General features: G+C 50.9%; 1 protein-coding gene across 18 annotated transcripts in view; it reads left to right on the forward strand.

Annotated features, from left to right (window-relative positions):
• The first annotated feature begins 375 nt into the window (after positions 1-375).
• Positions 376-24,917, forward strand: part of FGFR2 (fibroblast growth factor receptor 2) — a 103,660-nt gene continuing 79,118 nt past the window's right edge. For 4 of the 18 annotated variants that reach the window (XM_033841993.2, XM_073793874.1, XM_073793876.1 and 1 more), the window contains exons 1-2: positions 378-792; positions 4,633-4,924. In XM_033841993.2, coding sequence (XP_033697884.1) covers positions 4,759-4,924 — 166 coding nt within the window. In that variant the 5' untranslated portion in view covers positions 378-792; positions 4,633-4,758. The other 14 variants (XM_073793869.1, XM_073793870.1, XM_073793878.1 and 11 more) reach the window with 7 other exon arrangements.

Below are 24,917 nucleotides of genomic sequence, written 5' to 3' on the forward strand. Positions count from 1 at the left end.
AAGAACGTAACGCAACCGCCCGGCAAACCGTCGGTCAGGCCAACTCCCGAAGAAAGGGGGCGGGGGCGGGGGCGCGGGACCCGGCCTGATTCACCGAGGATGCTGATGCCTCTCTCCGTCCCGGCGCTGGCCGGGCCCCTCGCCTTCCCGGCCGGGGTCTTGGGGCCGCTCGCAGGCGTCGGGAGCCGCGCGGAGCAGGGGCGGTCGGGGCGCGCGGCGCTGATTGGCAGAGCGGGCGCCGCCGTCCAGGAAACGGCTCGGGTTTCAGCGGGGGCGTGACCCGCCGGGAGGGGGCGGCGGCGGCGGCAGTGGAGAGCGCCGCGGAGAGCTGAGCGGGCGGGCGGGCGGCGGGTGAGGAGCGGGCGGGCGGGCGAGCGAGCGAGCGAGCGAGCGCGGCCGCCACAAAGCTCGGGCGCCGCGGGGTCTGCGCGCGGCGTAGCTAGCCCCGCGCGGCGACTCCTTTCCATGCTGGCTGGGCCCGGCCGCGAGCCCCGGGCGCCCCGAGGCCGCGGCTTTCCTGCGCGCTCCGAGCGTTCGCAAGTTGCGAGCAAAGTTTGCTGGAGGAAACGCCAAGCCTGAGTCCTTTCTTCCTCTCGCTCCCCAAATCCAAGCGCAGCCTGCGGGCGTCATGCCCGCGCGCCTCCGCAACCTGGGGTGCGCTTGAAGCCTCGGAGCCTTGGCGCCGGCGAGGACCCAAGGACCACTTTTTGGGGGGAGCTCGTCGTTTGCTCCGTCCCGACCCACGCCGGGCGCGGGGACAGAGCCGGTCGCCGGGGATCGTTGCCATTCAAGGTAACCTCCGTGGTGGGCCCCTCGGGGAGCCTCGCGGGACTGGAGAGTGGGCCCACGGGAGAGTGGGCGCCGTGAAAGCCCGGGACGCCGGGTGCACGGTCCCCCGAGCGGAGGGCTGGCACTGTGGAGGCTGCTCCTTGTTCTCCCTCTTTGGCTGCATAGGTGATGGGGGAGCTGGGTGCATGCTGACGGCTGGCGTTAGGGAAGTTCTGCCTCAACCACCCCCATCCAGATGCTGACATCTGCCTCTGGCGCTCACACCCGCCCCCCTGTCAAACTCCGGCCGGCGAGATCCTCCGACCCCAGAGCTGGCGGGCGAGCGGCGGGGCTGCCTCGCTGGTGGCACAGCCGCACAGGTCCGGAGCTCGGAGGGGCATCTTCGGGGTGCCTCGTTCCGGGGCCCGGGGAGCACCCGTCCCGTTCCATCCAGGCCCCGACGGGGGTGCCCTTCCCCGGGAGGGAGCCGCTGGGGTGGGGCCGGCGACACCTCCGTAGGGTAGGAGGTGCTCGGGGGTGGCACATTTGGGGAGGGGGCTGCTCCGGTTCCCCGATTGTAGTGCCGGGCGCCCCTGGCCCGCAGCCGCCGTCGGCGCTGGAGGGAGCCCGGCGCGCCTGGGGCTAGGGGGCGAACTGGACCGACTTTTTCTAGTTCGCTGCCTGCTCCGCCGGCAGCAGCTCGGAGATGTCGAAAGCGCAGGCGAGTTCTAACTTGCGCGCTCATTCTTTCGGCTGCCGGACCGCGCCGGGGAATCAGCTGGGGGCCGGGCCAGGAGCTGGCTCCGACCCTCGCGGCCAGAGGGCCAGGCGCAGAGGTCCGGCCCGGGGGCGATGAGTCTCCGCCGCTCCCCTCGCCGTCCGCTCCCTTGCAGACTCTTCTCGCGACCTTCCTTCCTCTCGCCCAATTCAATAAAACCTACCCTTAAAGGCAAACCTGCTTTCACCCATTATGTGTTTGGTGTGAAACGCTATCAACATTTAAAACCCCATTGTCCCCGTGGTCCCAAATCCCTGTAAATCTTCCACTGGCCCCGACTCATTTTCATCTGAAAAGACTGTTTAGTTTGAATAGAAAAGAAATCGGGAGCCTCTCTCTCTCTCTCTCTCTCTCTCTCTCTCTCTCTCTCTCTCTCTCTCTCTCTCTCTCTCTCTCTCTCTCCCCTTGGAATGTCAATTAAAATGCAGATTTCTCTGAGCTCTTTAGCGCCCAGAGAAGGGGGAGAAAATCAGATATTCCAAGCAAACAAATGAAAGAAGTGCTACAATGAAGCCGGGTTGGTGGTGTTCAGTTCTCCCGAAGCGGCGGCAAGTCCTCATTGGCTTGCCAGCGTTAACAGGGAAGAGAGGGTGGTCTCAGGTCAGCCTGTATTTTGCATTTTTTGAGAATTTCAGTATGTTGAGTAATCCCCACACCCACCGCATTTGACCCCTTGAGAGGCCCCTGCCCTGTTAGCTGTGGGGAGAAGGGGAGCTAGGGAGGCTCTGAGCCAGGAGGTGGGTCTGCCCCCGGGGGACCTGGGCGCCCCCGCACCTTGCCTGGCTCTCTTGACTGATGTGAAATATACTGGGAACAAAACACCCAAGTGCTCGTCATGGGCGGGCAGGCAGGCAGACAACCTCTTAGGGGTAGAAACTCAGGTAAGGCGGGCGCTGCATGGGCTGTCTTCTTGGAGCGTGGTGGTGGTGGGGTTGGGAATGTTCTGGTAAACCGAGGAGCCCAGCATCGACCTGCATAGGGACCACTCCCCAGCCAAGCCCACTCGCTTGTCACTTTGCCTGTCTTTGGGGGCGGGCTTGTGCCGAGGTGAAAATGGACCAGGGGGACGGGTGGCCATGAAGAGCCATCCATCACTGGGAGGGTGACAACTCCTCCCGCGCCCAGGCGGAGAAGAGAGTTCCCTTTCAAGGGGAAAAATAAACACGCTGGGGCTTTCACTGAGGCTCAGACTCCAGGAGGGATTATGGTATTGAAGGCAGGAAGCTGGGATTGTGGCCGCCAGTGGCATGCTGGGCCTGTGTTCCCAACACCGAGCCTGGGGACCTCATTATCCTGCCTAGGAGGTCCCTCCATACTTTTGTCCAGTCCGTTGAGGAGTTGTGCAGACCTGCCGCCCTAGGCCTCCACCTTCCAGAGATTTGGGAAGGGGGTGGCCGCGGGGCCTGGACCTGGAAATGGCTAAAAGTCAGTTTCTGGTGCAAGCTGTTGGGATGAATGAATGGTTTGGGATTTAGCTGAGGTCACTTACTGTCCACCTTTCCCTGCCTAGAGCAAAGGAAGCTCCTCTAGGCTGGGACAGGTGGGCGAGGCGGCTGGGGAAGCAGCCTGGGGCCCACTCTCCTGCTAGGATTTAAGATTGTTCCTGTGAGGCAGAAAATTCCCATGCATTCTGGAAATGCTTAGTAAGTCAATGAGAATGTTTGTGTGTTTCCCTCCCACGTGTATGTAGAAATAGATATGGAATTATCTTTTGAGGCTCTTAACTTGAAGAGGAAAGAAAAGTTGGCCAAAAAATCCTTCAAGCAGACTGAAAACAGGGTGGGCACACATGCTTTTCTTGCTTGTGCCGTGAATCACACCACTTCACATGTGCTTTCTTTGAAGCAGAGATTTTCTTTATTCCTCCTCTGGAAGTGGTGCAGCATCCTTTTTTCCCTTACCCACTTTAATCCTTAGTTAAAGCTAAAAGTTTTTTCTGATGTAGCTTTGGGGAGGCTCCAGCAGTATTGAAATCGTAGTCATAATTCGAAATATCAAGTCATGCAGAGAGCGTGGGGTTTAGAAAGTTCTCACCCCTACCCTCAATCCTATAAAATGTGGTTCATGCATGTATAGTTCACAGAATCTGACTGTGTCGATCAAATTCTCTAAAGTTTGTGCATTTCGGTTCTATACTTAGTAATTGATACCGAACAAATTTAAAGTTATTTGGAATATCTTAAGTGCGGAAAATTTTCTTTGCCTTTGGATCAAATGAGTGAACAGAATAGCAGGTTGGGCACCCCCTTGTAATTTCTGCTCTGAAATTTTAGCCAGTAGGTTAGCATACTGAAAGTTATTGGCCCAATCACATACCTTGATGATAATTTACATATCATCAGAAGCAGCATCATTAATAAATGCCTGTGATATTCATCAGAATTTGCATTTGCTCCACTTCTTAACCCACTCTGTCTGAAGACATTCACTAGGCCTGGGTTGCCATTAGTCATAGTGGAACGGGATTCAGCCTTCGAATCTCTTTTTGGATCAGCTGCTTTGAATGTATTGCAGTTCCGTTCATTCTTTGTAAGTGGCTGCTTGGCGAAAGATTGAAATACATTTCTGCATTTGAAAATGAATCTCGACAAGTGTAAACTGGTGGGAATTTTTGGTCGCCTTCCTGGGGTTCTTTTTACTTTGCTTGTCTCCCTTCTTCCTGAGGGCTCCAGCCCCCAGAAGCAGATGCCTCTGAAGCGCAGTTGGCCTGAGAGAAGTTAACGAGAGGCTGGGTCTGCCAGCCCGAGCATCATTAACTTGCTTTTGTAGTTGCCCTTGAAACTAAGGTCACGTTGCTTCTGCTTCTTGAGGGCGGTAGAGGTGACAGTGGGTAGGAGAAGAGAGTACACTTTGCCTAACTGAAGTGGCCGCACGTATCTGTGTCCTGTAGCTCCTCTTTTTTTATCTCTGTTTCTTAAAAGTAGGCTTTCTAAACGATCAGCCTAACACCTTTTGTGGACGGGGCTGGTGGAAACCCCTGGGACTCACGTGCGGATGGAAGGCATTTGCAGATAATGAAAAAGAACTGGGTTGAAATGAGTTGGAGTTGGGGAGGATTTCACTGACTTGCCGACTCTCTCCTCTAGAGGCTACAGCAGCAGCAGAAGTGGCTGCAGGGCCGGCAGAGGCTGTCACAGCACCTCGGTTCCCGAGCCCACCGCCCGCTGAAGGCGTTGCTGCAGGCAGTCCATGCTCATAGAGGAAGTGTGCAGATGGGATTAACGTCCACATGGAGATATGGAAGAGGACGGGGGATCGGCACTGTAACCATGGTCAGCTGGGGGCGCCTCGTCGGCCTGGTTGTGGTCACCATGGCAACCTTGTCCCTGGCCCGGCCCTCCTTCAATTTAGTTGAGGATACCACGGTGGAGCCGGAAGGTAAGTTGTTTAATTTCACTTTCAGGGTACCAAGTTTGTTTTGGGATCTGTCCGGGGAAGTGGCACTTAGGTCGAGGCCTGTCTGAGAATCAACTGCCCCTTGTGTTGTAAATGAGCCTTCCAAGAGCAAGGGAGAGTGGGCTGTCTGCTCCCCGCAAGCCAGAGATTACGAGAGCAGGTTCCCAGCTGGGACACTGCAGGCAGAGTGGTGTAGTTTGGTGGTTTTTTGGCATGTGCGTTTCTCTGACCTGGGTGAGGGAGACAGCGGGCAGTTTATCCAGTGCCCAGGAGAGCCGTGGAAGGGGAGCTTGTAGCTGAATGCCATCTAGGGCTTTCTGCAGGAGCATGCTTACCGGAGAAAGTTTTGCTCACAGTGTAAAGAATTGCTGTTTTCTGACAAAAGGAGTCACTAAGGGAAATTGCCGACATCTGAAATGCTGACATTTTATTTTCATTGTCTAAGGAGAAAAAGCAGCCTCTGAAGTTCAGCACGGAGATGCTTGACACGTTACATTCTTTTGAGCCATTGTAATTCATAATACTTAAGCAGTACGTCACAAAGCGGCAGATTCTATTTTAAGTCAATTTGAAGTGTACCTGGGCCTTTCCTGAATCTCTGAGAACTTCCAGATCTAACAGGGCGTGCGTTGGTGTTTCAGCTTTGGAAATTGCATGAAGGCAACACATTATGCATTTTGGAAGGTACAGAAAGGCGTGAGGCCAGTTGTGAGCACCGAACAGGGCTGAATTATCCCGCCGGGCAGATTTGGAAACTCTTCCCAGGTCCTTCCGAGATGTCGGTAGCCAAGCCCTGACTCGGTGCAGCACTGAAATCTGTCATCAGGAGGGAATATCGGTAGCTGAGCTATTTTTCAAGTGGTAATCTGAGAATAAAACGGCAGATCCTAGCACTCATCGCCACTTAATGAACCTGTTTGCTGAGAGCCCACCTGGTGCCTGCTGAGCTCGGGGGCCTGAGTGGGCTGGGGTCAGCTCAGCTGTTCTGGAAAGGCACCCAGCACAGAAGAGGACCGCAAGCCCGTCTAGGACCACGCGGGAGGGAGGGCTGTGTCCCCATCCGAGGGGGGCTCCCGCTGAGACCCCGAGTCAGGAAGCATAAAGGCATATCTTTTTCTAAGACGGAGGGAGTTCTTACCGGAAGCAGTCCAGCAGTCGTGAGATGAGGCTCATGCCCTTTTTCTTACACAGAGGTACGGAGGCTTTATAATGAACAGGTGCGGTGACATCGCCGAGGTTTCCAGATCTCCGGGAAGGAAATCTTGTAGGAGCTTGTGTCTGTGACTACCTCCTTGTGACATAAGCATGGCTGTAATGTGCAGTGGTGATGATTTTTTTTTTTTTTTTTTGCGGTACGCGGGCCTCTCACTGCTGTGGCCTCTCCCGTTGCGGAGCACAGGCTCCGGACGCGCAGGCTCAGCGGCCATGGCTCACGGGCCCAGCCGCTTCACGGCATGTGGGATCCTCCCGGACCGGGGCACGAACCTGCGTCCCCTGCATCGGCAGGCGGACTCTCAACCACTGCGCCACCAGGGAAGCCCAGGTGATGCATTTTTAAAGGGTTTAACTTGAGGGAAAAGGGTCCTGGTTTCTGAAAGTCATGCCTGTACTTCTTTAATTTTGCTAATAATTAAAATGGATGTTTCTCTAATTGCCAGTTTTCCCCCGAGTGCGTGGCTCAGCCCACACGGAGGCAGCTGAGCTGGGATTTCCCAGGAATGGCCCAGGTTAGGAGGAAAATGTCATTTTTCATTTAGACTTCCAGGGCAGCATTATTGGGAGTTTATTTCAACATAAAGTGTAAAATGGTCCTGGAGGACTTCTTTTTATCATATTTAATTATTGAAGAGAGTTTAAAATATGTGTGCACATGCTGGAAGAAAGAGGTGAGGCAGAGAGGGGGAAAAGCAGTGGACAGGGATGGAGTCCGCACGGTGGTTCTTTGTTAAAAATGTGCCTCCAACAATGTGAGTATCGTTGGAAGCAGGTCTTCCCAACTTGGCATCTGTGCGCTTGCGGGTTGAGGGGAGGTGCCTGAATTCCCTGAAATGGTAGGTCATATTTTGCAGATGTCCTTCTGTGCATATTTCGGGGTTCATAGCTTCTATGAGGTTTGTGTCCAGAGTTGTGAGAGGTTAAAAAAAAAAAAAGATTTAGTGGACCCCGCAAAAGCCTGCAAAGAGGTGACTTTGGAAAAGCTCACAAACCCCTGGACCTCAGTTTCCTTCCCTTTCTGTCGTCTGAGGGTTGGATAAGACAGTCTTCAGCGTCTCTTCATTCGTGCTAAATGAATATTTATATCCTCAGAAGCCTTCTGATGACCTGCCTCAAAAGCTTGCTGGGAGATTTAGGTGGGCCTGGACGTGAAGTGCGCTTAGCACAGGGCCTGGCGTCTAATGAGCACCTGGGATGTGTTGTCATCATTGTTCCCAGTGAGCTGGGCACATGCATCTTCCTGGTCCCGTGGGCTGGCTGGGTCAGTTGCCACAGTGTCAGGAAACATCTAGGCTTTTGGAGACAGTTGAGTAGAAAGTTGCTCTCTAATGGAGGAGGCCCTTCGTGTTTCCAGGCAGCTGTGTTTGTTTGCTTTCTGTAGGGTCTGTACTTCCCCTTCCAACTGATTTGAGCCCTAAGATGAGTTCTTGCAATGCCGGAGTTTTGCTTTGGTGTCAGAGGTTGTTAGGAAGGTAATCTAATTGTAGATGAGGAAGAGGAGATTTTAGCAACTGGAAGCAGACTAAGTAGGGCAGCTCCAGTTTAGGCTGTGGTACCAACGAATTGGAGAGAGACAGACAGAGAGTCCCCCATCCATGTGTGTCCATCAGTCCCTGTCTGTCCTCCATGGTGAGTTTAACTGTAGCTTTGGTTAAAATAAGTTCAACCTTGACCTTCTAGTGCACAAGGCCTTATCTTATTTTTGTTTTGCTAATTGGGAAGCTCAGTTTAGATAATGTGTATCGGGCTGGACCAGAGGAAAATTTGTGCGGAGAAAAAGGTAACTAAGTTCCAGGAAGGAGCCCTAATGCTAGAGGGTCCTTTTCCAATTGTCCCAGCTTTGTACAGTATCATGTCATCTATCATCACCCTATCCCATCCATCATCATATCATGTATCACATCATCTCATCTACCATGTACCATCATATCATATATCCCATCATCTGTCATATATCATTTGTCTCTGGACACATTCTGAAGTGGTGGCAGTAGGTTTGGGTCTACTCAACTGACTTAAGAAGAAAATAATCTCTAGAAGATTTTAGTTAATATTCCAGACTAAAAATGAATATTTTCAACTGGTCATTCATTTTTGTAGGTGACCAGCTGCGAAGGGTTTAAACTCAGTTGACTCAAAGGGGCCAGTAGTCCTCAATGCCAAGCACTGCTCTGTTGGTTAAGATTGTAATTATTTAAAGTATAGTCAAGCTTGATTACCTTGGGGTGGAGGCGACTCTTACTTTCAAGTTCTTCCTGGCATTGTCACCTACTCTGGTTAATTAAGTCATTGTTGACATAAACCACATCTTTGTTTACATCAGCCCAGTAGGAGCTAAAATAAAAGGGCTTTTCCAACCCAAAACCCTTTATTACTTTTCCACCCTCCACAAAGTGTCATTCTGAAAAGCAACAACCTGGGAAGAAAGTAGTATGCCTTTTTTTTTTTTTTTTAATCAATTTTTGGGCAAGGTGATCCTGACTGATGTGAGTTGGTCCAAAGTTCAGTAGCAGAGAGATTGAGCATGGGGTCCACACGGAGACCTCCTTACCTCAGATTTTTCCAGTATGGTTTAAGTCCTTTGTTAGAAGTATTGTAAATGCCATGATATCAGCCATACGCATTTAATTGCAAGTTAAAAGAAAAGAAAAAAAGAATATATCCGCATACCAAGAATGAATGATTTAAAATAATCTTCTGTTTTGTATTATCTGCATCTTTGTTCCTCAGTATGTGTTAATATTTAAGAGTTGACTGTAACTTGATAGCTTAGGAACAAGGACTTATTCTTGGTAAATTAAACCAAACGTAGGCTTATGCAGTTCAATACACAACGAAGTACACATTCTTTATTAGTATATAAAGTATTTCACAATTCATAGACAAAGAGCTGTGTTTAATATTACTTCTAGAGCAAAAATTTGGCAAGCCCAGAGAATTGGTATTTGTATACTTTCTGTACTGGCTCGCTCTCATCCAAATTCCGTGTGTGTGTGTGTGTGTGTGTGTGTTTGTATTTTGCCTTTTTATTTTAACCAGTTAAAACACTGAGTACCTACTAGGTGACTAGTCCTTGCTAGGCCATAACTGAAGACTTGTTGCTCTCAAGTGTTTCCTACTCAGCTGAGGGTGAGAATTCAAATAACTAGAGCAATCCAATATGAGATGTTTCCAATATCAGACTTAATGAATAATTACATGGTTATGAAATAACTGGGGTCGTGTTTAAACAGGAAGAGTTTTGTTTAATGTTTGTGTTCTCAGTAAAATGTGTCCAGGAGCCCTCCCATTTGTAGTGTCTTGTTTGGGTATTTACTTATCCAGGGTAATTGTTAAAAGGCTGCCCCCCTCTTTCATCAGAGTCTGGCTTAATTTTACGTTTCCATTAAAAATGCTGTCTAATCTTAGTCTTTAAAGGAAAATGTGGGAAATTGATTTTTGGGTGCCGGCATCTTAGGCTCGGTAGGAAATACAGCTAGTGTGCTCCTTTCCGCTGTGTCGGTTTGACGCTTAGCAGGGTGCTTGCCTTGGTAAGCAGTTCAGAAGTGATTGTTCGGAAGTTTTTCAGGCTGTCCCACAAACGATTCTGATCCAGTGGGGTTTGTGAGGCTGTGCAGAAAGGCCCATGGTCTTTATTATTATTTGGTTTTCCTGGAGGGATGACTTTAGCCTGAGGTTTTGCATCCTTCTTGTGCTTTTGCTGCATCCAGGTGGGATTTAGAGATGGCTCTGCTTTTCCGGCTTCCCTGGCATTGCAACGCCTGATGCCACACCCTCACCCCACGTCCTTCTCTCTGCCTTACCATCTTAGCAGTAACTTCTTTTAACTGATGGTGACAGTGCTGAAGGCCATATGTGGCTGAATCGTGAACCTAATGTAAGGGCTGAACGTTTGGCCTTAAGCCAAAGAGGTGGGTTTCTGATCATTATATCCAAGATGAACAAACCCCGAAGAATTCAGCTTTGACTCCTTAGAGGCTTAGAGGCTCTTGAACTTGAGTTTTTAAAGCTACGCACAACTCGTGTTCCATTTTGCGGACAGTGTTTATCTTCATGGGAAGCCTTAAGGCTTTCTGGCAGCCCGAGAGTCTGCACAAACTGGCCACTTCCTCCTGCTTACCCAGATAGACCTGGAGTGACCCAGCCAGGTTCAGCTCTGGCTTTCCTGGATCAGGGAATGGGAGGAGGTGGGGAAGGGAGCTGAGGCCGAGTTCTGTGAAGAAGTCTGGTTGAACAAGCTGCTGGCCTTTTCACTATGATGGGCCCCCATGTCTTGGAGATGTTTCCTTTTGAAATTAACAAACGTCACACTTTTCCCAAGTTCTTTTTCCCCCGTGCTCTGATTGTTACTACCCCGGTTTTGGGCATGACAGGAAACCCAAAATGGTAGCCACGTCAGTGGTAGATGGTGGTTGCAGGCTTTCACTGGCCTCTGTTTGTGTAACTTCAAGCTTTTACCGTTTATATAATCATGTGAAAGGATATTTTAAATCATCAGGCTAGACCACTGTTGTCCATGAAGAGTGCAAATCAAGTAGAATAGGCATGCTTTAGAGTTTCAGTGATTTTGGTTTTAGGAAACTTGTACCATGATGGAGTTTTAAGATGTTGGGAGTGAGCTGTTGTCATTTATTCCACTTTGGAATCCCATAAGTAGTTACGTCCCCTTCTGGACTTTTGCCATTTCATGTGAATATTAAAAATTTCAACTTCTTTTTGACTGTACTGAGTCAGGGAGCTAAGGTGTGGCCTACTCTTTGCTCTAACCCCTGTCCAACCAAAGCATGGTAAATTCCGAGTCGTGTCTGAATGGAATGCACATATATAGAATGTCGGGTCGTGGTGAACGTGTTTTATGGGGAGGTCAAAAAAATAGCTTATAAGGAAAAGACTGACAGATTCAGAATTGAGGTCAAGGGACATATATATTTTATGATCTATATACAGCACTTGACTTGAAAGAAAGAACCCAGTTCTGAGCTCTGACGTTAATACGGTAAACTCTGTATATATTGTCATGATTATTTTCTAACACTAGAACTTCTTCTGAGTTACTATGTGTGACCTCTTTTTAAAGGCCAGTTTACTGTTAAGTTTTGCCATACGTAACCAGCTGTAATGTTTTAAGAACATCAAGACATCAAAAAGTCCAACTTTGTGTGTTGCAGGGGGCGGGGGGGTAGGAGGTGGGGGGGCGCTACAAAATGTATGGAAAGATCTTTGCAATGGTGAGTTTAGGGTTTAAACTCTTTGAAAACCCTTACACTTCAGATTGTGAGTAGACAGTGAGTTTGCCCCAAAGGAGTGTGGCTGCCTTCACGGCACCTCCTTCCTTTGGGAATTCCATGGCGGTCCAGTGGTTAGGACTCTGCGCTTTCACTGCTGAGGGCCCGTGTTCAGTCCTTGTTCGGGGAGCTAAGATCCCGAAAGCTGGCTGCACAGGTGGCGGCCACCCCTAACCTCCGCCCAAAAAAAGGCACCTCCTTCCCATCCCACTAAGCCTCCTGGATCTTGACCAAAACTTGTTGCCTTTTTAGCTGACCCAGGCAGGTGCACAATTAACTATACATCCTAGGGTTCAAACAGAAAATCACTCAGATCTCTAAAGACCAGGAATACTCTATGTTATTATCGTAAATTCTGCATCTGACTTTTTTTTTTTCGTAGACATGAATAAAATCATTTAAAACGGTATGTAATGTGCTTTCTGGGGACCGAAACTCACAGAAGGAACTTGGCCTTGGGAGCTAAACAAAGCAGATTTGAATCTTTCCATTATCTACTGGTGCCGTGACCTTGGATAAGTTAGATAACCTCTCTGAGCCTCTCTTTCTTTATCTAAAAGTGGGTCTGATAACATCTATCTTGAAAGGGGGACCCTGACGATCAAATGCAAGTGTATGTAAAGCCCGTACAGTAGTTCCTGGCAGATAGTAGGTGCTCAGTAAGTGCTAGTTTCCTCCCTGCCCCACCCCACTTCCTTGTAGAGGTAAAAACCTGAGATAGGATGTCAAACCAATATTTCTGGGATGTTTACCCTACGATATACAATGACAAATATTCTGATGAGAGGCATTTACTTTAATTAAAGTAGAAAGGGAGCCTGTCCAACCCTTTGTATTATCCTGGGCATTTACAAGTCTGGACCCTAGAAATGGGGTCCTCTTGCTGCTTGCAGTCCAAATGGTTCAAGGTTGACATTTTTTTTCCCTGTCGAAAAAAGTCAATTGCGGCTGTGTAATGACGGCTGGATATGTGCTTCATAAGGAGCAATATATTTTGGCAAGGAGTTCTGTGCTTGGGGCTTCCAAACAAAGGATTGTCAAGAGGCCCTGTGAAGAAGGATGGAGAGGGACTTCCCTGGAGTCAATGGTTAGGACACTGCACTTCCACTGCAGGGGGCACGGGTTCGATCCCTGGTCAGGGAACTAAGATCCTGCATGCCACGCGGCACAGCCAAGAAAAAAAAAAAAAAGAGAAGGATGGAGAGAGGTTTATGGGATGGGTTGGCGGGGAAGGGGGGTGTCACATGCTCTGCTTTTGTCCTGGCCCGTGAGGGGAGCTCCATAGCATGTTATGATAGGCTCTGCCAGGTTGGCCTGTGGTGACTTCCCCCGGGCACTCTGCTGGGCCTTCCTTAGTTAACAGGTGGCTGGGCTTCCAGTCTTCGTGGAAGGGAGCTCAAGGAGATTGTTATGGTACCCATGGCACTGGGGGTGTGAGTGGGAGTGGGCAGTGTGGATGGGGTCATATTCTATTAGCCCATTCCTTGAGAGGCTGAGGATGCAGGTGGTGGTAACAGTAATTCTTACTACCATCTATTAAGTGCCTGTTGTGTGTTGGACATTGTGCTAGGTGCCTTGACATGTTATCTCTAATCTCTTTCCCCAGTTTTATTGAGATATAATAGGCAGCACTGTTTAAGATGTACGGCACAACCGTTTGAGTTACATATATTGTGAAATGATTACCACAATAAGTTTAGCTAACATCCATCATCTCATACAGACACTAAAAAGAAAAAGAAAAAAATATTTTGGGATTAACTCTCTTAATGACAGTCACATATACCAGCCACAGAGCCGTGTTAACTCTAGTCATCACGCTGTACATTATACCCCTGGTACTTATTTCCCTTCTAACTGGAATTTTGTACCTTCTGAACCATCTTCCTCCAATACCTCCTCCCGCCACCATCTCTCATCTTAGTGATGCAGCTGACCCCAGCTATCCACATTCGCATTTTATGGCTGAGACTCTCGGAGATGAAACGATTCCTCCAAGGCCCCGTAGGTAGTGAGTGCGTGTCCAGGCCTTGGGGTACATTGATTGGTGCAACACAGATTTCCCAGTGGCCTCCTCTTTCCTGAGCAGGTGGCTCTTCTGTGGAATACTGTGGGGAGCTGCTCATTCTTAAATCTGTCATTTGACTCTTAAACATGTAAGGACAGTGCTGGTTGATGCAGTTTCTTCTCATCTGTCCACATCTATTCCCCTAAAGCTATTTGAGGAAAAGTCGTAGACGATAAAACCATTCCAATAATTACCACTTCGTGATTCTTCTGGAATGGTCTCTGGTGGTATGTCGCTTATTGGTAAGAAGCTAACCCTCTCTGCTGCGCAGGAGACCAGAGGGAGACTGCGTGGAGTCCCAGATAGTGTCATGCGGCAGGAGTCACAGCAGGAAGGGCCGGCCCGCAAGGCAGCAGCACGAGGCCATCCCGTTGTCCTCGTCCCAGGTGCTTCAGGCGGTCTGCCCTGGGACCTACTCAGTGTTCAGTTTTGGTCGTCAGTTTGACATTGTGTCAAGCTTTTCTTCAGCATTTCTGGTTTGAGGTTGGGTCAAGGCCTACCTCTGCAGACTGGTATACCTGGGGCTCCTGCAACCTGTGGTCATGGACAGATGCTGAGCCCTCTAATGTCAGAAGCTAGGAAAGCAAAAATAAATAAATAAATAAAAGGTGGGGGAAGGGAAAAAAATTGCCAGAACGAAAGGGCAGAAGCAGCAACACCTATATACTTCCTGTAGCCTTGGCCAGGAAGGGTGTCCCGAGGGAAAAAAGAGGCCGGGGTGCAGAGCCTGTTTTTAAAGCAAACGAAGTTCAGTTTGGTGGTTTAAAAAAAAAAAGAAAGTGAACTCTGAGCGGTTCCAGCCCGACGGGGAGGTGAATCAAGCCTGGTTCAGCCAGTTGCACTCCGCGCCGGCCACCTGCTCGGTGACGCAGAAGACGCAGGCATCCAGAAGGGGGGCTCCGTGTGGGTGAGAGGTTGTAGGATGCTTGGCTGGAAGGTGACACTGCGCGGTTCCCTCTGAGCCTCTCAGCCCTGGTGCGGCCGCAGCTTCCAGAGCCAAGGTCATTACCACAGCACACCTTTCAGATTGCAGCGTCGTTGCTGTGACTCCTTTGAGTTTGTCCCCCAATTATGTTGAGACCCTGCTATGTCCTACTGTGTGCCGGGCTCTGTGGGGATAGAATGACAAGCAGAGAAGTCTCAAGTCCTGTTGAATTGGGGGGGACGGGGGGCGGGGAAGGGGACTGGCATTTGTCAAATACTTGCAAAAAACGAAGGGGCACCTTCCAATCTGAGGTGAAGGTCATCCGAAGTAAAAGCATGGTGTGTCTCAGAGGGAATCGGGGAACCCCGAGGAGGCCAGTGTGCTAGAGATGGGGCTGCGGAAGCAGGCCAGGCCGGGCGGGGCTGGAGCCAGCCTACGTGCCATGTTAAGGGTTTTTCTGGGTCTTCCAACCGTGCGCCCTCCTGAGGCTGGTCTTGAAGGCAGTGGGTGCCGCCTTGATTTGCTGGTAAGTTCACCGCGTCGGCCCTAGTCAGCCCCGGCCAGGTGTGCCAGCTAGGTTGCTCTGTGCCCACTTTGGGAATCCTCCTGACCTCTCTGCTGTCCGGTAAGAGGTACCTACCCTTAAAGGTATGGCGAGTCAGGAGGTCACGGGCAGCCCTCAGCCGCCACTTGAGTGGGGCATCTCCTCGCTCCTTGACAGTCTGGAGCTGCAGTTCCTTACCAGACCCACGTGGATGCAGGGAGACGGCCCCGGGGAGCCAGGGAGACCTAGTGAACACGATTCTGGTCCCCTCTCAGGGGCCTCACCTGGGCACTCAGGGATTCAAACAAGGCTTCCTCCTCTTTCTGTGGAGAGGGGTGCACAATCTCAGCTTAAGAAAGGACCTGGTACGCCCTGTCCACGTCTTGGGAAGCCAAGACGCTGGGGAGCCGTGCACAGCGTTTCCAAGAGCAAATGCTCCCGAGGGTTTTGAAAGGGGCTCTATTAGGAGGTAGGGGCTCTTCAAAGTTTGTTTCCTTGAAGTTTTTACCTCTCTGCAAATAGGCGGCTTAGGGTTGGGGAGAAAGGTTAACCACGGTGGCGCCTATCTTAATTTGGAATTTCCTGAATGAATGTGGTTTCAATCCTCAGGCACAGGATTCCCCTAGGGAGATGTTTTCTTTTCTCTGCATATCACGGGAGAAAAGTGATCCCTGTGGCTTGTCCTGCCTTTCTGGGTCCTGCCGGGCCCGGGCCCCGGCTGGGAATGGGCCCTGCCCACCACAGAGGCTCCCCGCCCCCTCTGACTTCAGGGAGACCTCTGCCAGGGGCCATTCTGATCGAGCTGCTCGCTGAAGACCCCTCGGGCTAGGAATCTGTGCCTTCGCCTGCCCGAGCCGGATTTCAGCGCTGGCCGGGCCTGAACTTGCTGAGGCCCGGGCTGCCAGATCAAACCCATTCAAATGAGGAGGCCCATCTGTTTCCCAGTATCCAGCTGCTGTCCCTTCATTTGCAAATGGCTGGGATGCTGCTGGAGGGGGGACCAGTCTGGGGACACATCTGCAGGCTCCGAACGGGTGTTGGAACTGGGGTCCTGCTGAGAGAAGAAAGGCCGAGCCCTTTAAGTAAACTTGCTGAACAATACCCCCATGAGGTCCTGAGCTGCAGAACCCGAGGCAGCCTTGCCCTCAAGGAGTAACTCTTCACCTCCCTCTCTCCTCGTCAAGCTTCCTGTTTTTTTCCCTTCTCATTTGCAGCTGGGGCCGCTTTAAAAGTATTCATGTATTGAGAACGTACTCGCTGAGGGAGGGGCTCGGGAAAATGTCCAATAGGATTTGGACATTGATCTGACCTTTACGGGACTTAGAGGGCAAATGTATCCCCTGGAGTTGGCACCGTTTATGTCAGTAATGGGGCCATGTGAGCCACAGGTAACACTAAGGTGGAAAGGCGACCGCCCCTGAAAACTTGCTTCTGAATGTGGTCAGGCGGCTGGCTTTGCAGCATGCTCTCTGGAACGCAGGCCAACTACCCCGCTCCCTGGAGCCCAGGTCCTCAAGCTAGTGGCCTCTGGGTCTGGCGTTCAGGGGGTTTCATGACCTGCTGTCGGGTTGCAGTGAGTCATCCCTGAGCCCAGCTGGGATCCTCTTTTCTAGGGAGTTCTTTGGGGGGTTACCATGCCCCCCATACAAATATCAGTTATCTCAAATTTGTTGGATGGATGAATAGTAAATGGTATTTTAATAAGCCACAGGCTTCTTCCCTTACAAAAGTAATCAAACAGGTGTTGTACATAGCCGTTGATGACGACGACTCTCACAAGATCCTTGGACGTTTAGTTCCATTTGGGAACATTCCAGAAATCCCCACTTTGGTAACTTACATATATATGATGTGGCAGATTTGTTCATTTGAAAGAAAACCCCTTTTTAAAATCAGACAAATTCAAATTGAGGTTCCCATGTGATTGGAAAAATGTAATCTGCTGATCAGTTAATATATTACTCAGCCATAAAAAGGAACAAAATTGGGTCATTTGTAGAGACGTGGACGGATCTAGAGACTGTCATACAGAGTGAAGTAAGTCAGAAAGAGAAAAACAAATACCGTATATTAACGCATGTATGTGGAACCTAGAAAAATGGTACAGGTGAACCGGTTTGCAGGGCAGAAATAGAGACACAGAGGTAGAGCACAAATGTATGGACGCCAAGGGGGGAAGCGGCGGGGTGTGGGGTGTTGGTGGGATGAACTGGGAGAGTGGTATTGACATGTATACACTGATGTGTATAAAATGGATGACTAATAAGGACCTGCTGTATAAAAAAATAAAATAAAATTCAAAAGTTAAAAAGAAAAAGTATCAAGCTACAGCCCACAAGCAGGAGCCTGGCCTGCTCTGGCCAGTGCTGAGGGGTAGGCAGGCAGGGCACCCCTGCCGGGGTGGAGGCTTCTCTTAGGTGTGCCCCCCACTTTACAAAAGCCTTCCCAGGCAGTCTCTGGTTTTGTCCCCGTGGTGACCTTGACCTAGCCTGGAGGTAGCCTCTTCTACAGACCAGGACTCTGAGGCTCAGGGAGGAGAAGGGGCCGCCCAAGTTGACAGGGTTCATCACTGCCGCAGCAGGTCTAAAGCTTGTCCTTAGACACTGGAGCTGAACTTCTCACAAGGCGGCCCTTGGACCAGTAGTATCAGCATTCCCCGGGAACTTGTGGGAAATCCAGAATCTCAGACCCCACCTCAGGCCTCCTGACCTAGAAACGTTGGAAGGGGCGCCCTGGAAGCTGTGTCTGGGTGATCTTTATGCAAAGTAAAGGCTGAGAAGCAGAGCCCCCCTCCTCCACTCCCCCCCCCCCCGCCCCCAGCTCTCAATTGGAGTGGGTGGGTGGAGGCAGACTGTATTCTGCTGGGAATATACTAGATGGATAAACAAAGACCTGATGAATTGGAGATGGGAGCCGTGCAGTCTGTCTTAATGGGAATCAGTGGAGATGATATTTGAGCTGGGCTTTGAAGGCTGAATAGGAGTTTGCCGTGCAGAGTATCGGGACAGGGATGCAGGTAGAGGGAACAGAGCCCATGTGAACAGACAAGCCTCGGGTGTGAGAGAGAGGGTAGAGCGGGATCTGGGGCCAGGAGCAGCCAGGGCCTTAGTGTGGGTGATGTTCTTTGGGTTTCACCCTGTCGAACTGTGGAGTGGTCTGTGCCTTTTTTTTTTTTTTTTTAAGTGGTGGTAAGATTTGCTTTTCAGAAGATTGCTCTAGTGGCTCATGAAGGACACAGGGGGCGGCCCACGGGTGATGGGTTGGGGGGTGTTGCAGAGCTCTTTCGGAGAGATGGTAGAGGCCTGGAGTAGTGGGCCCGTGGGACCGAAAGCCGCCCTTGCTTTATCTCCAGAGCTGTTGCAGAGACAGACTGAATAGGGGAGGAGATGTGGGGACTGACGAGGTGGGAGGCGAGAGGGAGCAGAGGTGCTTTCGGGTGGATTTGGAGCTTGCGTTGATGTCACGTGGTGACTCCATTCAGCAAGAGGCCAGAGGAGGAGGTTGAAGGTCATCTGCCTGCTTTAGAGAGGACCTCTGTAGACACCCAGGTAAGGTGTTCCCTCGGGCAGGTGGAAACGTGAACCTGCAAGCAGGGGCTTGAGTGGCATTGCCATGTAGGGGTGGGAAAAGCTGCAGAGATGGAGGAGATCAGAATACAGGGAGAAGGACCAGAGGAGCTGGGGGTGGAATTCAGAGCATATCCACAGGTATGCGGGGCGGGGAGGAGATTCCCAGAAGGGCGGGCAGGTCTCCATGCACGTTCCTGTTCTTGAGAACACATGTGCACACGCGTGTGCGCGCACACACACACACCAGCAGAAAACAGCATGCCGCTGTAGGCAAATAGGCGCTAAGCTGTGTTAGGGGCTCTCCCTTTCCTGTCATCGCCAGCCTTCCACGCTGAGAAGACCTGGTCAGGGGCGTTTCCTCCGTTCACGGTTAGCCAACTGCAGCCCCGGAACAAGGCTTTCAGCCACAGGTTCTTCCCCACGGCTGGTACTTTTGAGCGCTCGCTAAGTGCTGGGCACTGTGCTCAGTGCTTTCCGTGCACTGTCAGTTATGGTTGTTCCTGGTTTGCAGGGGAAGAACGACGAAGTGATTAGAAAGCTGAGGGCCCTGTCCTGGGTCACACAATTTCTAAGTGGCAGAGTTGAGACTCAGGCCTGTTCTGAGTCTGGTCTTTTAACATCCCCAGCCTGTCCTTGCCTTTTCTGAAGAGTCACCAGGGAGGGGACAGAAGTGAGGCTAAACGCTAAGGTACCACAGGGAACAGCTCCAGGAATTGAAGGAGCATCGGATGAGGAAGGTGGCCTCCCACTCTGTACAGTGAGGAGGGCTGCCTGGGGTCAAGGGCTGCCACGAGGACTTGGGGACAAAACTGTTTTGGGGGGCAGAGGATGCGTTTTTCAGGACCGGAGATGATGATGTCTGTTCATTTTACAGGCGATGCCTCTGCAAGCCCACTTCAGGCAGATCCTGTTCATTCCTTCACCTCCTCGCGACACCCCCATCCCTGTTCCCCCCTTTTCCCTTCCTGGTTGTGGTGATACAGGGAGTACAAAACCTTCTGCTGAGAAAAAGAGACAGATTTTCCAGTGGTCTCAGTCAGTCGGCAGGGCCAGCTTTTTGATGATGTGGTTTTTCCTAGAACAGCATGCCCGAGGAAGCCTAGATTTCGAGAAGGGCCAGCCTCCTCCGCCGTGTCTAGCAAGCGCGCTCCCAGAAGGCAGGCTCAGGGCCTGGACGACCAGGGGCTGGACGCATAGGCTCGCTGTACATCCGACCTGGGGCAGGGGAGAGCTACTTTGACACAACTCTTAGCGCCAGTTTCTGCTTCCTGGGCACTAGATACCCTGATGGCTTGTCTCTCTGGGAATTGGGTTTTGAACAAAGGGCTCAATTTTGAAGTTCTTCCTCAAGCAAAGCTACCAATATCTAGGGATTTTATGCAGGTGCTTCTGTTCCGTACCCTCCTCCTGGTGGTCCCGTGGGAATTTTGCTCTCCGAACGTGAGTTCGATGCACGCGTTGTGACCGGGGGGAAAACCTCTTTTGTGTCCCTCTTGCTTCCTTTTGGAGGACACTGTCATTCATAGCCTAAAACCTTGGATCAAAAGAAGATGGGATGCTGACAAAATACGGGGTGAATATTTCCGCATTTGGGGTCCGAATATTGGGCGGTAACGGTGGCTCACTCTTAAATGTGTACTTTCTTAGGCACTTTACTATTTCCACATTTTTATTTTCTCTTAGGTAACAACGTCATTTCTTTTCCAACTTGGAGAGCTGTTCACCGGGTTTCTCAAAGACAGACCTAAATTATATGAGGGGTGCGCCTAAATATATAATTTTTAATGGTTACCATATTGGAAGCATTAGCCATTATCCCATCTGATCACCAGGAATGTGAGCCAGGCTAGAGTTTCTGGAACAGTCAGGCTACTGTGGCAGAGACAGCTATGAGTGGTTGTCCTGGCCCCCGTGATCCCGCCAAGGAGAGTTTTAAGTCCTGACGTGAGTCTGCAAGACACCCCGACAAAGGGTTGGAAGAGAAAACTGCAGCCTGTTTACTTATCTGTGTTCCAGGGCTTTGAATTCTTTGAGGCCCCCATTTTTATGTTGGCAGTATTTCTTGAGGTAGAGAACTTTCATCTTTATATTGTGCAGAGTATTTGTCTCTCCCTTCCCCCCTTAAGGAACAAGTAGTACCCAGGCCTTATAAGGCCTCTGTTTGAGGCCCGGATTTTGTCTCCTGCAAGCCCGTTCTCGTAAAGGAGAAGCTTCGAGCCTGTCTGAGCTGGAAACAGCCAGCTCTGCTGCTGCCATCTGGGTGTCTGCGGAACCCCCGTGCTAGGGCACGCGAGGGTGGTCATTTCTGACTTGAGTGCAGGGACACCAGGACCTTTCAGTCTTTCTACGGCTAAGCTTTGATGCCACCTAGATGGAAACTGTGCCGTAGAAAAGTGTGGGCTTCGCTCTTCCAAAGCCCCTGTGCTCTAAGACACCATGGATTACGGAAAAGCAATGCGATATAGATGTCTGTCTGTCCAGACTCCCTCCGTTCCGGCTGGTAGAAAGTACTTTGGCAGTGCTGTGTATGTGAGGGATTCTGTATTCTGTTCCTGTGGACAGGAACTGGGGGGTTGGCCAGTTGAAACTTCTTGCCGGGACTGGAGTGTGGCCTCTACGGGCCATCGTAAAGACCAGGAGGATGAGTCTGCAACAGACACTTACCTGCTCTGTGCCCTGTGACATTGCAGTGACGTGTGCAGCTGCGTCCTGTGTATTTCTTCTGTCAAGACAGTGGCAGCCCCACAGCAGTGATATCTATTCCTCTCGTGCGAGGTGGCGGAAGGTCGGGAGGGCACCAGGAAACCGGGGCTGTTTTACTACTCTTGCCTCACATGCTGGTGTCGTAGTTCCCGGGGAGGCCTGCCACCCATACCCCCTAGCAGGACACCCCTTTCCCTGTCTCTTCCTCCCCTCCTCTCTTGCTGAGGAATCTATTTAGGGATTTCTTTCTCCATTTCTTCCCCTTCCTGGAGGAATGTCTTTAGGGCTTGGATGCCCCTGACTTTCTCAGACGGAGAGACCTCAGGGGGGATGCATTCCAGGGGGGACCCCCCTGCATCCTTGAAACCGGGGCTCCCATTTCTTAGCTGTGATCATCTTGACCTTTGAAAAGACACTGGTCCCTAGGAAACCCCAGAAAAGGCTGAATTTGTGTAGTTAGTTGTCCCCTTGGCATATGCGGCTCTTTTCTTCCTTAACAGTTTAAATCTGTCATCCATTCTCCACGAAATGATTGGACAGGGCAAGACGCGGGTTTCCCATCTGTTCTCTGTTTGCGTTTGGGCGCCATTTCAAAAACCACACGGGAAAAGTTTATAGGCAAACATTATAAAAAGTGACAGTCTGAAGTGCTGCTATGGCTGGTACGGCAGCATCAAGTGTTACCTGAAATAGCTCCCTGTTCCAGCTTCTCTCCTGTTCCAATTCTCTCCAATTGTCTCAAGACGGCCTCCCGATGACACCAGGGAAGAATTCAGCTGGTCATGTACAGCGAAGTCCCAGAAACCACAGCCTTTTCTGACTTTTACAAGACTTGCCCCTCCCTGGGCTCTGCTCACCCCCAGCAAGGATTGGTTTCGCTGTGTTGATTTCCTGTGAAGTAAAGCTGGTGACATCAGCGTGATGTCACACCTCTGCCCTGATCCACTGCGGGACTTGGGGTGTCAGGCAGCCCTCACCTCCTCAATCTCCTCTCCGCAGTTGGAGGCCCCTCAGTTCTACATTCCAGGAGCTCCCAAAGCATCCCGGCTTCAGAGTTTCTTAGGGGTGGGAAGGAGATGCAGCTCTGGACAGGAATCACACACCAGCCGTGTGCAGTGGTGGCTGTTAGTCACACCATTCACTTTTTGATGAGCTGCAGAGATGCCCATCTCTCATTTTTTAATATCAGATTAGTCCATTTATTGGAAAGCAGCTGTGTGATAAGATGCCACTTGTGCTTCTCAAGTGTTTGAAACTTGTGGGGAGAAAGTTCAGATTGATGCAACCAAAGATCTGCACAGCCGAGCTGCCCCCGCCAGGCGTGTGGCCTCAGCAAGTAGAAACACGTGCCTTTTCGTCCTCCCAGAAAGTAAACTCAGCGCCTTGTTTGTTTAACACTTTTAGGTACAGAGACAAAGAATGTCCAGCACTGGTGTGTGCGCTCCAGCCTTCTTGCTTCTTTGTGGATTGTAATTTATATTATGAAAGATACGAGGAAACATTTTCTGTCCGTGGAAGCCTCTGAAAGAGCAGTTGGTGCATAGCAAAGTGGCTTCTGGAGCCTTCTCCTCGTTGTGTTTTGGTGAGAACAGATGACGGAAGTGTTGGGCTGTGTGTGTGCTCTGCATGGATTTCTCCACTCCTGTCTGTAAGAAAGAGTAAAAAGTATGCTACAGTACCAGAAAAAATAAATGCAGGAGATATTAATATTGCTATAAAAGGTATCGTTTAAATCTCTCAGGGAATACTTTGCCCCGTGTCAACCATCATATTTTATAGAGCAGGCCGTGCAGCTTGGTGGACTCAAGGGGAGGCATGACCTGTGACCCTGGGAGGTGATCACATCACAGTTAGAGGGGTGGGTAGGGTACCGCAGATGCAGCATCACTGATGTCAGAGGGAACCGGCCCGTTGTCTCCATGGAGCAAAGTGAGGTCGGTACCACTGTGGAGGTGTCCACAGAGCACTCGGGAGCACGTGGCAGGGAGTCACCTGGAGGATAGCGGCACAGAAGAGAAACCAAGCCCCAGTGGCCGCGTGGGAGGGGCAGGGACAGAGCTGCCTCCACTGAGCCAGTGGTTTGGGTCTCGGGCTAAGTGTCCGTACCCTCGGATGTCTTCGATGCAGGAACCTACGAGCTGGGCCACGGGAGCTGCTGGGTGGCCTGGGATGGGTGTGTCGTTCTGCCCCTCACCCCCACCATGTGCCCCACTGGTCTTCCCCGACTTTTAACCCCCAACCTCTTCTCCCTTCTTCTCCCCTTTCTATTCACTCTCCCATCCTCCCTAAGTTGCGCTTGAAGTCCTAGATCATGCAGGGGTATTGCTGGGTTCTGCCGGGGTTCCCCAAAGCCGCCACAGACCCCCAGATGAGCCTGTTGTGAAATAATCAGCTGGGAAGGGGGAGCACACACTTGTAGAATCTCCCGCTGGTAGTAGTTACTGGTTTCAGACCTTGAAGGTGGATGGCTTAATGTTATGAGTGAACATTGTTATCTTATTGATGTATTTTGGGGAATTATTTTACTACCCTTGAAGCTTATCATCTAATTGGAAAACTGAGTGACAGGTTTTTGTTTTTTTTTTTTGCGGTACACGGGCGTGTCACTGCTGTGGCCCCTCCCGTTGCGGAGCACAGGCTCCGGACGCGCAGGCTCAGCGGCCATGGCTCACGGGCCCAGCCGCTCCGCGGCACGTGGGATCTTCCCGGCCCGGGGCACGAACCTGTGTCCCCTGCATCGGTAGGCAGACTCTCAACCACTGCGCCACCAGGGATGCCTTGGGTGACAGTTTTTGTTTGTTTTTTTTTTAAAGAAATGAAATCCTTTAGTTTATTTATTTATTTTTGCTGTGTTGGGTCTTCGTTTCTGTGCGAGGGCTTTCCCTAGTTGCGGCAAGCGGGGACCACTCTTCATCGCAGTGCACGGGCCTCTCACTATCGCGGCCTCTCCCGTTGCGGAGCACAGGCTCCAGACGCGCAGGCTCAGTAGTTGTGGCTCACAGGCCCAGTCGCTCCGCGGCATGTGGGATCTTCCCGGACTGGGGCACGAACCCGTGTCCCCTGCATCAGCAGGTGGACTCTCAACCACTGCGCCACCAGGGAAGCCCTGGGTGACAGTTTTGACCTGGTTTTCCTGGAAATTAAAACCACTCTTAGTATCTCAAGTCACCTTACCAGTCCTTTTGACCTGGGAGCCAATCATTAGTAGCATCACTCTGTATGCATGGCGATACAAATCCAAGGAGTCTCTCTGATGATCCTCCGAAAAGAGAGGCACTCGAGATCGTGGTAGTGTCTTCAGCCTTGAAGAATGATGGAGATAGTGACCGTCATGGGCCCAACAAGGTATAGTTGGAAGGTCAGGTTCATATTGAATGGCTTGTTGGATTCTCAAGATAATATCCTGTTTTGGGGGCATTCTTGCTTCTCAGGAGATGAGGAGCTGAGGCCGAGAGCCTAGGTAGGAGCAGAGTGGCCTTGGACCTCAGGGCTTCATCCTTTTTCCAGGCAGGCCGCACGCACTTAACCAGCATCTCCTGTGTGTCCAGCCTGAACAGGACGTGGTCCTTACTGCCCCGTGTTACCTCCTTCTGCAGCAGCAGGTGGTAGTGTCCTTTCGGTGATGTTGATCCAGCATCTCAGATACTCCTGGTTTCAGCAAGACTT

Source organism: Tursiops truncatus, chromosome 16 (genome assembly GCF_011762595.2).
Source record: "Tursiops truncatus isolate mTurTru1 chromosome 16, mTurTru1.mat.Y, whole genome shotgun sequence".
Taxonomy (NCBI): Eukaryota; Metazoa; Chordata; class Mammalia; order Artiodactyla; family Delphinidae; genus Tursiops; species Tursiops truncatus.